At 45.2% G+C, this 15,115-nt stretch overlaps 1 protein-coding gene across 3 annotated transcripts in view; it reads left to right on the top strand.

The window, feature by feature from the left end:
* Positions 1 to 15,115, top strand: part of TMEM192 (transmembrane protein 192) — a 116,580-nt gene that overhangs the window by 38,652 nt on the left and 62,813 nt on the right. For all 3 annotated transcript variants that reach the window (XR_012232513.1, XM_073576970.1, XM_073576961.1), the window contains exon 3: positions 11,905 to 12,051. Coding sequence is in view for 2 of the 3 variants with exons in the window: in XM_073576970.1 (XP_073433071.1) it covers positions 11,905 to 12,051 (147 nt within the window). In the remaining variant the exon portion in view is untranslated. The remainder of the gene's footprint in view (positions 1 to 11,904; positions 12,052 to 15,115) is intronic.

The following is a 15,115-nucleotide window of genomic DNA, read 5'->3' as shown; positions in this document are numbered from 1 at the left end:
TAGTTGAAGTACCCCATAATAATCACCTCATTGTGATTTGCTGCTTTGTCTATTTGTTTCAATAATACATTTTCAGTGGCTTCTGTTATATTTGGTGGCTTATAACAAACGCCTATGAGGATTTTATTACTTTTCTCTCCTTGTATCTCCACCCATAGAGACTCCACCTCTTCATTTCCCTCTTGTATATCTTCTCTTAGTGTGGGCTTTAAAGTGGACTTTATATATAGACAGACTCCACCCCCTTTCCTTTTTTTATGATCCGTCCTAATCAAATCATATCCTTGCAAGTTAGCCGCCCAGTCATAGCTGTCGTCTAACCATGTCTCAGTTATTCCTACGATGTCGTATTTTTCCTCATACATTACCAACTCAGATCTTCAGTCTTATTGGTCAGGCTTCTTGCGTTGGTCAGCATGCAGGAAAGAAGCTTTGCTTCCTTTTTCTTAGCTTCCTTCTGAGTACCCTGTCTTGGGTCCTCTTTACCACATCTAGTATCCTTGATTTAGTTTGTCCTTCTGCTGCATGTTCTTGTCTGCTGTTTTTTCTTCCCATCCCCTCTTCTAGTTTAAAGCCCTCCTGATGAGTGTGGCAAGTCTTCTGGCGAATGTGTGTTTCCCAGGTTTTGTGAGGTGTATCCCATCACTTGCGAGAAGTCCATCGTAGAGGTAATTCACGCCATGGTCCAAGAATCCAAATCCTTGCTGCCTGCACCACCGTCGTAGCCAGTTGTGACCTCTAGTATCCTATTCCATCTTCTGATGCCATGACCATCGACTGCCGCTTAGCCACACACCCTGCTTCTGAGTGCAAAGGTCTGTCCGTTCTTGCTATTTCTCCCGGACAACAGAGTAGACAGTCCCAACAGTTCCGGACCTGGCACAGGACACAGGGCTGTGGAGTCGGAGTCGGTGCTCATTTTGGTGGAGTCGGTATAAAATGGACCGACTCCGACTCCTAAAATATATATAATAAATTGGGTACAGTAGTTCAATGCAGAATGTGCTGAATATTTTTTCATAGGAATTTGGGAAAGTTATGAAATGCCCTATAAATGGCTGTTCTATTCCTGATCTAAGGCTACATTCACACACAGAATTTTTGCTGCGTATTTTGTGGATACGTTTTTCAGCTGCAAAAGCCGATCAGATTTTTAAAAAACCGCATCACCTGGAAGGTTTTTGAGCTCATAGATAATGTTTTCAATAGCAAAAGCAGGTTAGAAATCTGCTCTGTCTCCATATCTTATCTGTACCAAAAAGAATGAAAGCCGGGTAGCACACAGACTTAGGGTACCGTTACACCTAGTGATGCACCAGCGATCCCGACCAGCGATATGACGCGGTCAGGATCGCTGGTACATCACTAGGTGGTTGCTAGTGAGCTGCCACACAGGCAGATCTCACTATCGACATCGCTGGGGACGGGGATCGCTACTTACCTGTCAGACGAGGCGATCCTGCGTCCTCCCGCCCAGCTCCACGCGTCACTCGTCGGCGCCACAGGAAGCGCTGCAGGAAGTGACCGACAAATGGTCCCGCAGCTTCTCGCGCGATCAGCGATAACCAGCGGGGAGCCGGTCAGAGGTAAGTATCATATGCAGCGATATTGCTGCAACGTCACAAAATCGGTGACTTCACAGCGATATTGCTAGCGATATCGCAGTGTGTAACGGGGGCTTAACACTTCCTGCCAGGCAAAGGAGGAGGAAAGAGCGTCTCAAACATCATTAACAAGATATTTTGTAAGTGACAAAGTTACTGTAACAATGACAGCAGAAATGTCTAAAAGACAGCTCATACAGCTTGTTGTGAAGGATGGTGTACCATTAACATTATTTGCACGACCAGCTTTTACAGCTCTTAATGGAGAAATGGCCCCCAAACTTGGTGTTTCTCTGGAAAGAGAAAGTATTAGAAAATTAGTGATTGAAGAAGCCCTTAAACAAAAGGAAGATCTTAAAGACTCTCAAAAGACGCTTCATGTCTCTTAAAATGGATGGCTGCACACGTCACAGAGTGAACTATTTTGCCATCAATGTTCGATATGTTTGTGACAACAAAAATTGTTACCAACACGCTGGCAGTAAAAGATACTAAAGCTTATCACAGCAGCCAGTTTCTCCAGGCCTTAATGGAAAAAGTTCTGCAAGATTACGAACTCAAAAGAACAGGTTCTTGCTATTGTAACGGACAATGCTTCAAACATAAGTACAATTACACTGATCAATGAGAGTAATGAACAACAGCTAGAGGAACATTTAGGATTCAGTATGTTGGAGATGGAAGGCCACAGTGCTGTTCATGTAACTGAGGAACAAACAGATATTATTGCTACAGAAGAAGAGCAAAATTATACTGTAGAAATAGATTATCTTGTTGAAGCTGCTTCAAAACACTTTCCTATTCATCACATGCGCTGTGTTGTGCACACGCTGCAGCTGGCAATAAGAGAGAGTCTGCAAGAGGGACATGCTGGAAATCTGATTGGAAAAGTGAGGAAATTGGTTATTGCCGCCAAAACCCCTAAAATTGATTCCATCTTGAAGAGACGTGCTGGAAAAGGGCAATTGTTGATCCACTAAAACCGTTTCTTATAGATATGGCGAACCCTCAGGTAACCCTAAATGAAGGTCAATGGACACAGGTGGCTGAATTGAAGGAATTGCTTAATCACCCATTTACTGTGACTAAAAAATTACAAGCTGAGGATTTAACTCCTGGCATTTTCATGAGGGAGCGGAAGAACTTGCTATTTTGCTGTTTAATCGCAGATGGCATTTCTGCTTCAATGAAACGGAGTGAGACACAGCTATTGGAAAATAAAATTTTTCTGGCAGCTGTTTTTGTGGACCCAAGTCATCGTATATTGCTTGATGATCAACAGCTTACTAAAGGAAAAGAAGCTCTGACTGAGGTAGCAGTTAGGATGAGTGGCCTACAGGAGGACTGCCAGGCGCAAGAGGACTTGGGTCCTGACAGTGCTACTGCTGCCATATCTTCATCCTCATCAGATGAGGAGTTTGACAAGTATTTGTATGACATGGAGCAGGCAAAGCGTTGCCGCAAGGAAAAAGATTTCACTGTCTCCTATAGCAAGCAGATTGACCATATTTCAGCAAAATGTTTCACTTGTTCTCCAAGAAATAGAAAAATTCAACCTTTCATCAAAACTGACTGTGCATGAGGCAATTCCTTTATACCCGGAAATTGTTAGAGATGTTGCCCATGTGGTTACGGCTTTGCCTCCAACCCAAGTTACTGTAGAGAGGTTGTTCTCTAGCCTTAAAATTATTAGGTCAGATTTGAGGTCATCTATGAAGGAGGATCTGATGGAGGCAATTTTATTTCTTAGAACAAAGTCACAGACTGCACAGATGTTATTTAGTATGTTTTTGTTGAAAACTGGTTTTTGGCACTTATAGTTTATTACATAGTGATATATATATATATATTTTCATTCGATATTACATGTTTACAATTTATTACAGTTTTTTGTGTTCTAAAGTTGTATTCCAATAAATATTATGTTCCATCTAAATATCTTGATTATTGTATCATAAAAATGATTTAATGTCTGATGTTCACATTGTACTAGAATAAATTTTTCCCTTAAATATAAGCAATATATGTCGGAGTCGCGGAGTCTGTGTAAGGGAAATTGAGGAGTCGGAGTTGCAGGTTTGGCTTACCAACTCCACTGCCCTGACAGGACAGGTACCCACGGCCTGGTTCTCCACCTTACACTCATACGTAGTGTTTTTGCACGTTTGTATTACTTTCCAAAATAAAAAATTTGCCAGGAAATGTATTCTTAATGTAGTAAAATGTTATCTGTCCATGGGGTGCGTGAAACGTGATCAGACACATCCTGTTTATTTTATGAGGGAGGGACTTTTTGACTTTTTTTTTTTTTTTTTTTGCCCAGAGCCAGCCGTTGGCCCTCACTAAGCATTTTTGGAGAGTCAGCTGCCTGCTTTGCATAGCCGTATATTGCTCATCTGAGGTTGGCAAATTTTTATTTTTTGTATTAATACTATAAAGTTTGAAACTTGAAAGGCCAGTAGGCGTCTTGTGGAGAGATGAAACCAAAATAGTTTTTCGGTAAAGCACATCATTCTTCTGTTTACTGTATATGGAATGAAGCCTACAAATAAAAAAAAAATAAAATAAAAAAAAAAAAAAAAAGTTAAATATGGTGGCGATTCCAAAATATTTTTGGGTTGCTCTGGCACTGGGTGCCTTGACTGTATGCAACATGAAATGTAAAGATTACCAAAGGATCTTGGTTCGCAATGTAGTGTCCAGTGTCAGAAACCTGGGTTTGCATCCTAGGTCTTCAAGCAGGACAATGCCTCAAAAAATACTTCAAGAAGCCCTCAGAAATGGATGGAAACAAAGCACTGGAGAGTTCAGGTGGCAATTCCAGCTACAGTAGCGTAAAGTCTCCCACCACTACCTCTTGCGTACAGCTGCTACACAGAAACTGCAAATGGACACATTAAATCAGTTAGTTTTGCCTGCTTTGATAGGTTTAAATACAGATCTCCGCCAAAAAAATATCAATTAGTGTATAGAAAAAAAAGCAATCAAGTTATGGACTGTGGAAGAGATGTGTGACCAGTCTTGTAGGGCCTGAAATGTGTAAGAAAAGGCACTGGCACTGCAAGGGAGTAGGAAAGGGAATTCCTGGAAATTTTGCGGACTGCTTGTGTAAAGGGGTGGATTATTATATAATGTTTGATTTGCTGCACTTTTGTATGCATTTTTACCGGCTTCCTATGGTGGTTCTCACTGTGTAATCTGTGTGAGATTGTGGGGAAACACTGGTGCGGTGGTTCTGATCGGCGGCAACGCTACCGCCAGTAAGACAGTCAGAGCGCTGTGGGGTCATGCTGTCAAATGTCAGCATGACCCGCAGCTGTGTCTGTGACCCTCCCAATAAAAAGCTTACTGTAGGTCAGCAGGCATGGGCTGATGAGACTACTGATCCCATCGGGCAGGAGGTAATCTCTCCCGCAATGTGTCACTGAGCTGCCGTGAGAGAGTTCACTGGAGTTCATCAACTGATCAGATGGGGTCTATCACAGTGATCAAAATAAAAGAAATAAGGGGGGTTTTTACAATTGGGCTAAAGTTAGGGTATATTTCCACATAGTGTATGCTGTAAGAATCTGCTGCGGATTGAACACTGCGTACAGCCGCAGCGTTAAGTCTGCCGCATCCAGATGTTGCAGCATAATGGAGGGGATTTTATGAAACCCTGTCTCCACTATGCTAGCAGGGATGCGGGTGTCACACCTGAAATTACGGACATGCGGTGCGTCTTTCTAGACTGCAGCATGTCTATCTTGTGGAGACAGTCTCCGCAAGGTTAATAACCCAGTCTATGGATAGGATGTGGTGATTCCGCATGTGTTCAATGAACACATGCGGAATCACTGTGCATACAAAAGCCGGCAGCGCTTTGGGCGGAGCCGGGTATCCGCTGCGTCCAAAGCGCTGCCAGCACGCAGCGTGGAAACATACCCTTAGGGTTGGGATTAGGGATGTGTTGGCATTAGGGTTGTGATTAGTGTTATGGTTGGGATTGAGGTAAGGGATGCTTGGGTTAGGGTTGGAGTTAAAATTTAAAGGGTTTCCACTGTTTAGGTACACTAGAGGGTCTCCAAACGCAATGTGGCGCGACCATTGATTCCAGTCAGTTTTGCGCTCAAAAAGTCAAACTGTGCTCCCTCCCTTCTGAGCTCTGCCGTGCACCCAAACAGTGGTTTCCCCCACAGATGGGGCATCGGCGTACTCAGGAGAAATTGGAACCCAAAAGTTGTCCAATTTGCCCCATTACACTTGGGAAAATAAATTGGGGGCAAATCATTTTTGCGGGGGGAAAAAAAAAATTATTTTCACAACTGTTAAAAACTTCTGGGAAGCACTTGGGGGTTCAAAGCACTCACCACACATCTAGATGAGTTCCTTGGGGGGACTAGTTTCCAAAATGGGGTCACTTGTGGGGGGTTTCTTATGTTTAGGCACATCAAAGGCTCTCCAAACGCAACGTGATGCCTGCAGACAATTCCATCAAAGTCTGCATTCCAAAAGTCACTACTTCATTTCGAGTCCTGACGTGTGCCCAAATAGTGGTTCACCCCCCCCCCCCCCCGCATATGGGGGTACCAGCGTACTCGGGACAAATTGGGAAAACAAGTCTTGGGGTCCAATTTCTTCTCTTACCCTTGTGAAAATAAAAATTTGGGGGTTGTGATGCAGTGACCCCTGTGACAACTAGGGGGTGCTGTATGGGCTCTCCAGGTTATGCATACAGGTGTTCCCTCTGTGGTGATGCAGAAACAGTGACTGGCAGGATTGTGGATGGCCGATATGTCACAGGGATGGATGCTCACTGATATGCAACCCGGAGTGTTTTATTGAGCACTAAGATAAGGTTAGTGTACCTGGGTCTGGGTTGCGGGTAGCTATGAGAGATGGGAGGGTCAGGCTACCCATATGACCTCACCTTTGGGTGAGGGTGCTGGCGGTACCCCTGTTTCCATCAGAAGCTGCAGGTATATTCGGGACCTGCTGTGAGGTCGTGTCCAGCCGTGTGATCCATGCCTCTCCTGGGGGTGGGGTTACAGCTACATAATGAAGGTGTGTTTAGCACATGAGAGTGTTGGGAGGCTGGATTGTGCACAGACTTCCATGTGTCCAGGTGGGACACTACAGAGTTATCTGTGACCTGGGAGGTAGAAGGCCTCCTATGTGTGTGGCTCCAGGCCAACCCTGCTTGCTGGATATCGCACAGCCTAAGGGTACCGTTACACCTAGCGATGCACCAGCGATATGACTCCGTCAGGATCGCTGGTGCATCGCTAGGTGGTCGCTAGTGAGCTGCCACACTGGCAGATCTCACCAGCGACATCGCAGGGGACGGGGGTCGCTACTTGCCTGTCAGACGCGGCGATCCTGACGTCCTCCCGCCCGCGTCCACGCGTTGTCACAGCAGGAAGCGCCGCAGGAAGTGGCCGACGAGGAATGATCCAGGAGCTTCTCGCGCGATCAGCGATAACCAGCGGGGGAGCGGGTCGGAGTTAAGTATCACATGCAGCGATATCGCTAGCAATATCGCTGCAACGTCACAAAACCGATATTGCTAGCGATATCGCAGTGTGTAACGGGGGCTTTAGGAAGCCGTGCTGGCTTTCCTGAACCAGAGGAACGAGGTCTGTGAGATACCTCCAGAGTGGATGCGGTCGGACAACCGTGAGTGGCACTGACCTCTGTCAGTAAGACTGTACTGTCCTATGGAACTGAATGTTTAACGGACATTGCCCTGGCCTGTGTGTGAACGGGGTCTGAGGAGAGCAAAGCCCTGTTTATGGACATTATTATTTTATTTTGCCGGACCTAAAGGCTGACTACTGTGTTTGTGTTGCTGGGGATATGGAGCAATAAACCCAGGAGAACTTTTAAGGAAATTGAGTCTTCCTGTATGTTATAGCGCTGCCAAGCGGGCGTTCCCCAATGCACTCAGAGAGCGCTACCTTACAGGGTGAAAACATCTCTCTTGTAGAAAATAAAAATGAATTTTATTTCTTTTTTTTTTTTTTTTTACGGCTCTATGTTATATGCTTCTGTGACGCACTTGGGGGTTCGAAGTGCTTACCACACATCTAGACAAGTTTCTTGGTGGGGGGGGGGGGGGGGTCTAGTTTCAAAAATGGTGTCACTTTCATCCACAGGTATGTCTGGTGAACCCGCTTCAGAATACTCACTGCACCCCTGAACCCTCATGCATTGTTCACCCTCTGTTTTTTATTGGTATGTCTGTACTGTTTTTTTCCCCCTGACTTTAATTCTATGTATCATACTTCAAATTGACTGTATGCATATTAATATACCCATCCTCCTCACACCCAGTTTTATCTGTCCATCCTGTCCTACCTCTTTCTTCAACTTTGATGCTAGGCAAATGTCCCATTAACTGCAATCTGCTAATTGCCTCCTGCTGTGAACCGTCCTCCAGCCCCCTTCTCCTCCCTCACTCACCTGGCTTCATTTCCTGGACATTTGAATGGTATAAGTTGAAGAGAGCAGGTCAGATGTGACATATTTAAAGTGATACATAAGAAATATTACCAGAAATAGTCCAGAAATCAGACGGTAAGACTAACCACTGCTTTCTTCCTTTATTTGTTTTTTTTTTTTTCCCCCTCCTCTTTAACCATGCTCACATTTGCCATCAGTTTTTGCTCCACTAATCTTCACTCTCCTTCGCTATCCCCAAACCACTGCACCCTCAAACCAAATAACTATCTCCCCCCCACCTTACTTTATCTGCAGACATACTGCCCAGGCACAACAACCTCACCAAAAAACTTCCACAAGCATCCAGGGTCACAGAGCGGCGTTGAAAGAAAACACGCCCGCCAGACCACTTCACTGCTTTCAAACAAGCTACACTTGCCTTTAAATCAGCCCTCACCTCTGCTAAACAGACCTATTTCACAAACCTTGTTTCTTCACTATCCCACAACCCAAAACAACTGTTCAGCACATTCAACTCTCTCCTCCGCCCACCACTGCCACCTCTATCTCCCCTCATCTCTGCTGCGGACTTTGCCACCTACTTCAAAAACAAGATTGACCAAACAAGGCAAACCTTTACAGTTCCACCACCCCAACCGCTCCACATACCAGACCTCTGCCCTTCCCTTATAACCTCCCTCTCCAACATCACGGAAGGAGAGCTTACTCATCTCCTTTCCAAATCACTCCTCACCACCTGTGCACTTGACCCGATCCCTTCCCACCTGCTCCCCAACCTCACTAACATGATCATTCCAGCCCTAACCCATCTCTTCAACCGATCCCTTCCCACCTGCTCCCCAACCTCACTAACATGATCATTCCAGCCCTAACCCATCTCTTCAACCTATCCCTAACTTCTGGTACCTTCCCCTCTGCCTTCAAACATGCTACCATAACACCATCCTCCAAAAAAATCAAACCTTGACCCAACTGCTATGCCCAGCTATCGCCCCATATCACTGCTCCCGTTTGCTTCCAAACTCCTTGAACATCATGTCCATGTTCAACTTTCCTCTCATCTAACTCCCTCCTTGACATCCTGCAATCTGGCTCCTGCCCCCACCACTCCACTGAAACTGCCCTGACCAAAATTACTAATGACTTACTCACAGCCAAAGCTAACAGACAATTCTCCATCCTCCTCCTTCTTGACCTGTCCTCTGCCTTCGACACCGTTGACCACTTCCTACTGCTACAGATTCTTTCTTCCCTTGGCATCAAAGACCGTGCCCTATCCTGGATTTCCTCATACCTTTCTGACCGCACATTCAGCGTCTCCCACTCCCACACTACCTCCTCATCCTGCCCCCTCTCTGTTGGAGTCCCCCAAGGCTCTGTCCTGGGGCCCCTACTTTTTTCCATCTATACTCTTGGCCTAGGACAACTCATAAAGTCCCATGGCTTCCAGTACCACCTGTATGCAGGTGACACTCAGATCTACCTCTCTGGCCCAGATGTCACCTCTCTGCTGTCCAGAATCCCGGAGTGAGCCATATCCTCCTTTTTCACCTCTTTCTTCCTAAAACTCAATGTAGACAAAACTGAACTCATTATCTTTCCTCCATCTCGCGTATCTTCCCTACCCAATCTATCTATTATGGTAAATGGCATCATGCTCTCCCGCACCTAAAATCCGCTGCCTTGGATTAAAGACCCCTTTACATTTAGCGATGCACCAGCGATCCCGACAACGATACGACCCGGTCAGGATCGCTGGTGCATCGCTAAATGGTCGCTAGTGAGCTGCCACACAGGCAGATCTCACAGCGATGTAGTGACGCAGCAGCGGTCGTTACTTACCTTTCAGACGCGGCGATCCTGACGTCCTCCCTCCCGCTTCCACGCGTCGCTCGTTGGCGCCAGCAGGAAGCGCTCGACGAGAAATGGAGCTGCACGATCTCACGCGATCAGCGACAGACAGCGGGGGAGCCGGTCGGAGTTAAGTATCACACATAGCGATATCGCTGCTGCGCCACAAAATCGGTGATGCTTTAGCGATAACGCTATGTGTAAAGGCCCCTTAACTCTCGACTCTGCCCTGTCCTTCAAACCGCACGTCCAGTCTCTTGCCACCTCCTGTCGCCTCCAACTCAAAAATATTTCCAGAATCCGTCCCGTCCTCAATCTACTAAAACTCTTATACATGCCCTCATCATCTCCTGCCTTGACTACTGCAATACCCTCCTCTGTGGCCTCCCTGCTAACTCTTGCACAACTCCAGTCTGTCCACAATTCTGCTGCCCGACTAATCCACCTCTCTCCTCGCTACTTCCCTGTCTCTCCCCTCTGCAAATCCCTCCATTGGCTCCCAATTCCCCAATGAATCCAGTTCAAACTACTAACACTGACCTACAAAGCCATCCACAACCTTTCCCCTCCCTATATCTCTGAACTAATCTCCCAATATCTTCCCTCTTTACTCTTCGTTCCTCCCAAGACCTCCTACTCTCCTCCACACTTATTTGTTCCTCACACAACCGCCTCCAAGATTTCTCCCGAATATCCCCTGTCCTCTGGAATGCCATGCCTCAACACGTCCGATTATCCACCACCCTCGGATCCTTCAAACGGAACCTGAAAACCCATCTTTTCAGGAAAGCTTACAGACTGCAATAACCATGCTGCCGCCTCATCACCACCAGAGCTGCTGCACCCCCGACCTTCTGTCTTTTCCTCGCTATCCCGTAGAATGTAAGTCCGCAAGGACAGGGTCCTCTCCCCTCTGTACCAGTCTGTCATTGTAAATTTGTTGTGGAAACTTGTTTATTGTTAATGATATCTATAACTTTGTATGTAACCCCCCTTTTCATGTACAGCACCATGGAATTAATTGCGCTATATAAATAAATAACTTGTGGGGGTTTCCATTGTTTAAGCACGTCAGGGGCTCTCCAAAAGCAACATGGTGTCCGATCCCAATTCCAGCCAACCTTGCGTTCAGAAAGTCAAACTGCGCGCCTTCCCTCCCAATCTCTGCCGTGTGGCCAAACAGTGGTTTACCCCCACTATGGGGTATCGGCGTATTCAGGAGAAATTGCACAACAAATTTTGTGGTTCATTTTCTCTTAACACTTGTGAAAGTTAAATGTTAATTTTTTACTTCCACATTGCTTCAGTTCCTGTGAAGCATATAAAGGGTTAATTAACTTCTTGAATGTGGTTTTGAGCACTATGAGGGGTGCAGTTTTTAGAATGGTGTCACTTTGGGGTATTTTCTGTCATGTACACCCCTCAAAGTGACTTTTAAATGTGATCTCTTAAAAATAAATAAATTTAAAATAAAAAAAATGCTTTTGTAAGTTTTGTTGTAAACATTAGAAATCGCTGGTCAACATTTAACCCTTTTAACTTCCTAACAAAAAAATTTTTGTTTCCAAAATTGTTTGATGTGAAGTAGACATGTGGGAAATGTTATTAATGTAATTTGTGTAATAATATATCTCTCTGATTTAAGGGCATAAAAATTTAAAGTTTGAAAATTGCAACATTTTAAAATTTCGCCATATTTCCGTTTTTTTTTCCTAAACACAAGTCATATCGAAGAAAGTTTATCTCCAACATGAAGTAAAATGTCAGGAAAAAAAACAGTCTCTGAATCAGTGGGTTACGTCAGTGTTCCAGAGTTATAACCTCATTAAGTGACAGTGGTCAGAATTGTAAAAATTGGCCTTGTCATTGAGCTGCAAATTGGCTCAATCACTAAGGGGTTAAGAACGCATGCTGGCTCTGGCTGAATTGTCATGTCTATTTTCAGTTGCTGGCAATTATGGTAAAATGACTTGTATTTTTTTTTTTTTTTTTTTTTGTTGTGATGCAGAGTTCTGGAGAGCTGACCCAGAGTACAGACATTGAATATTTGCTGAATGCCCCGCTCCTTCCATCACACAAACTTTACGTTGATACCCGGCCAAAGTTCCGCCCTGTCCCTACAGTCTGTGTAATCATTCTCCTTCTTCTCATACAGGTAACCGCTTTCATAACATTAGAGAAATGCTGATATTCCGCCTGTTGGGCACAAATGTAACACAAATGACTTAATTTTGTCATTAATACAATTTGAAAGTTTAGCAGCTGTGTGAAATTTAAAGTATTTTCACAAGGCAAATTTTGTGGGATTTTTTTTTTTCCTGTGGAACAAAAACATGAATTTTCTGAAAGAGGACAACCCCTTTTAAAGGGGTTGTCCGGTCCAGATTGCTAAGTCTGCAGTCACTCCATGAATCTGCCCCAACTACCTCCCAGTGCATGTACTGTGTGCTGCAAGGATTCGCTGGTTTCAGACCCAGGAGCGGAGGGTAGGAGTTGTGCATATGGTCTTCCACATGCCCGCTGGCGGACTGCATCACTAGAAGGGGCACAGCCTCGCTTAGTACAAGTGTATGATGCAAGGTTGAGCCCACTGGCTGGCAGTATGTATAATGCATACATACTCTCCAGTCCCACGTCTGAAACCGGGGAATATCCACAGATCAAAGTGCATCGATTTGGACTGGACAACCCCTTTAACCCCTTAATGGCCGCCAATACATCTTTTAACTGACGTGAGATATAAGAGAATAGCATCCCCATACAGGTGACAATCCAGCAGCTGTCGGCTGCACACTATAGCTGACAACTTGCTGCATCAGCCACGATCAGTGTTGGCACTGTCCAAATCTTTTTAACCCCTTAGATGCTGCTGTCAATAGTGACAACATCATATAAATGGTTAACAGAGTGTGGGGGCTTCCTCTATCTCCATCCGCACCCTAAGATCATGATTGTGTGGTCCAGATGTTTGCCATGGCAAATCAGGATCAAATAGCGGCCTTAAAGTCTTGACGGCTGTTGTAACCTGTTCAGAAGTCAGCGACATTTAGTTGGTAAAAATACACTTTCATTTGTCATGCCACTTTGATGTAAACATCACATGAGGGTTTACATTAACCCTTCAGGTGATTTTCAGGAATTTATCTACCTGACTGCAGTTTTCAATATGTCAGGGGGTGCTGTTTTTAAAATGGTGTAACTTTTTGGGGGTTTTCCAATATATAGGACCCCCAAAGTCACGTCAAACCTGGATAGGTTCCAAAAAAAATAAATTTGATAAATTTCCTTGATAAAATGAAAAATTACTGCTACATTTTTAAGCCTCCTAAAATGCTAACAAAATAAAGGAACATTTTACAAATGGTGCTGATGTAAAGCAGACATGCGGAAAATGTTATTTATGAATGTTTGTGTGGTGAGACTATCTGGATTAAAGGGGTTGTCCGGGCTTTTCACATAATCTCAGTGCATATCTGGGCTGCAGAATGGTGACAATGTAATTTACCTTCTGTCACCAGTTTGCAGGGTTTTCTAGATATCATTATCTTGCTTCTGAGCAGAACGTCCAAGGCGGGGTGTGTTCTGGCATTGAAATGAGAACTGGTTGTTTCCTCCTACTCTACTAAAAACCTGCCCTCTATAGCAACAACCCCACCCTCCATTGCAACAGACTTTCCCCGTCCACATGAACAAGCCCTCCTCACACAGTAACAAATCCTCCCCCTCTAGCAGCCTCAGTGCAGAGAGCAGAACCACCGAGCTGCTCCTCCCCCAGACACACACTGAACAGTGATCTATGGAAAGTGAAACTCTAGTGAGGAGGCAAAATCGTCCTGTATTCTGGGCCACTCCATGATTACAATACATAAATCATCAGTGATTCCTTCCCTCAGTGTCCCAGGCGGCTGGCAGTGATGGGGCTCGGCTGCTGGCAGCAGTGAGAACAGACTGTGTGATGGGGGTCTGCAGCTTCTAATCTGCACTGGGGATGGCAGTCACTGACGTAATCTGTTCTGTGACAAAGCCTCTGCTGTGTGAATGAGACAGCTCTGTGTCACTGATGCCTTCACACAGCAGCAGATTTGGTGCAGTGTATGCGTGAGCATGTTTATTCTGCATACAGCCTGCAGCAGCCATCCATTGTGTATACAGCCTGCAGCAGCCATCTATTGGGTATACAGCCTGCAGCAGTCTCTATAGTGTATACAGCCAGCAACAATCTATATTGTGTGTGTAAAATATATGCATGCATGCATACATACTGGAGTTGAGGATGGGCGGCATCTCCAGGGGACCTGAATATGTGGTCAGTAAGGGACCCTGAAATTTCAAGTGTCAACCCTGCAGAGATGTGAGCATAGATGGAAGAAGACATCAAGGTGGGAAGAGCACAAAGGAGAGAGCACATGAGGGGAGAAGAGAGCGGACAGGGTGAAAGACGGCTCCACAGAGCTCACCCCATCACCACATCACTGCCCTCCTGATGCAATAGCATCGGGCCCACATCTAGTGTGTGTGTGTGTGTGTGTGTGTGTGTGTGTGTGTGTGTGTGTGTGTATATATATATATATATAAATATATTCTACTATAGACTTGCATTAGGTGCTATATATAGTTTTATTACACAATATACAGTTATCTACAAGGAGTATGGCATGGAACATGTAATGGCCCTATCTATTACCATTGTGGATGTTATGTAGATTGTGTTGCTTTCACAAATACAGGATCACTGCTGTGTTCTTTCCAATGCTGGAATGATGAGTGCTGGTGCAGTTTACTGTCGGCCAATGAGTGGGCAGTGGGTGGTGCTGGTCACTGGAGCTTGGTGGAGCTTCACATACACTGCACCAAATCTGCTGCTGTGTGAAGTCATCAGTGACACAGAGCTGTCTTATTCACACAGCAGAGGCTTTGTCACAGAACAGATTACATCAGTGACTGCCATCCCCTGTGCAGATTAGAAGCTGCTGACCCCCATCACTGGCCATCACACAGTCTGTTCTCACTGCTGCCAACAGCCGAGCCCCATCACTGCCATCAGCCTGGGACACTGAGGGAAGGAATCACTGATAATGAGTGAGTTATGTATTGTAATCATGGAGTGGCCCAGAATACATGACAATTTTGTCTCCTCACTAGAGTTTCACTTTCCATAGATCACTGTTCAGTGTGTGTCTGGGGGAGGAGCAGCTCGGTGGTTCTGCTCTCTGCACTGA

The sequence above is a fragment of the Dendrobates tinctorius genome, unplaced genomic scaffold (genome assembly GCF_039654945.1).
Source record: "Dendrobates tinctorius isolate UK_male_01 unplaced genomic scaffold, ASM3965494v1 ptg000008l, whole genome shotgun sequence".
NCBI lineage: Eukaryota > Metazoa > Chordata > Amphibia > Anura > Dendrobatidae > Dendrobates > Dendrobates tinctorius.
This window is presented reverse-complemented; position numbering and strand designations above follow the sequence as displayed.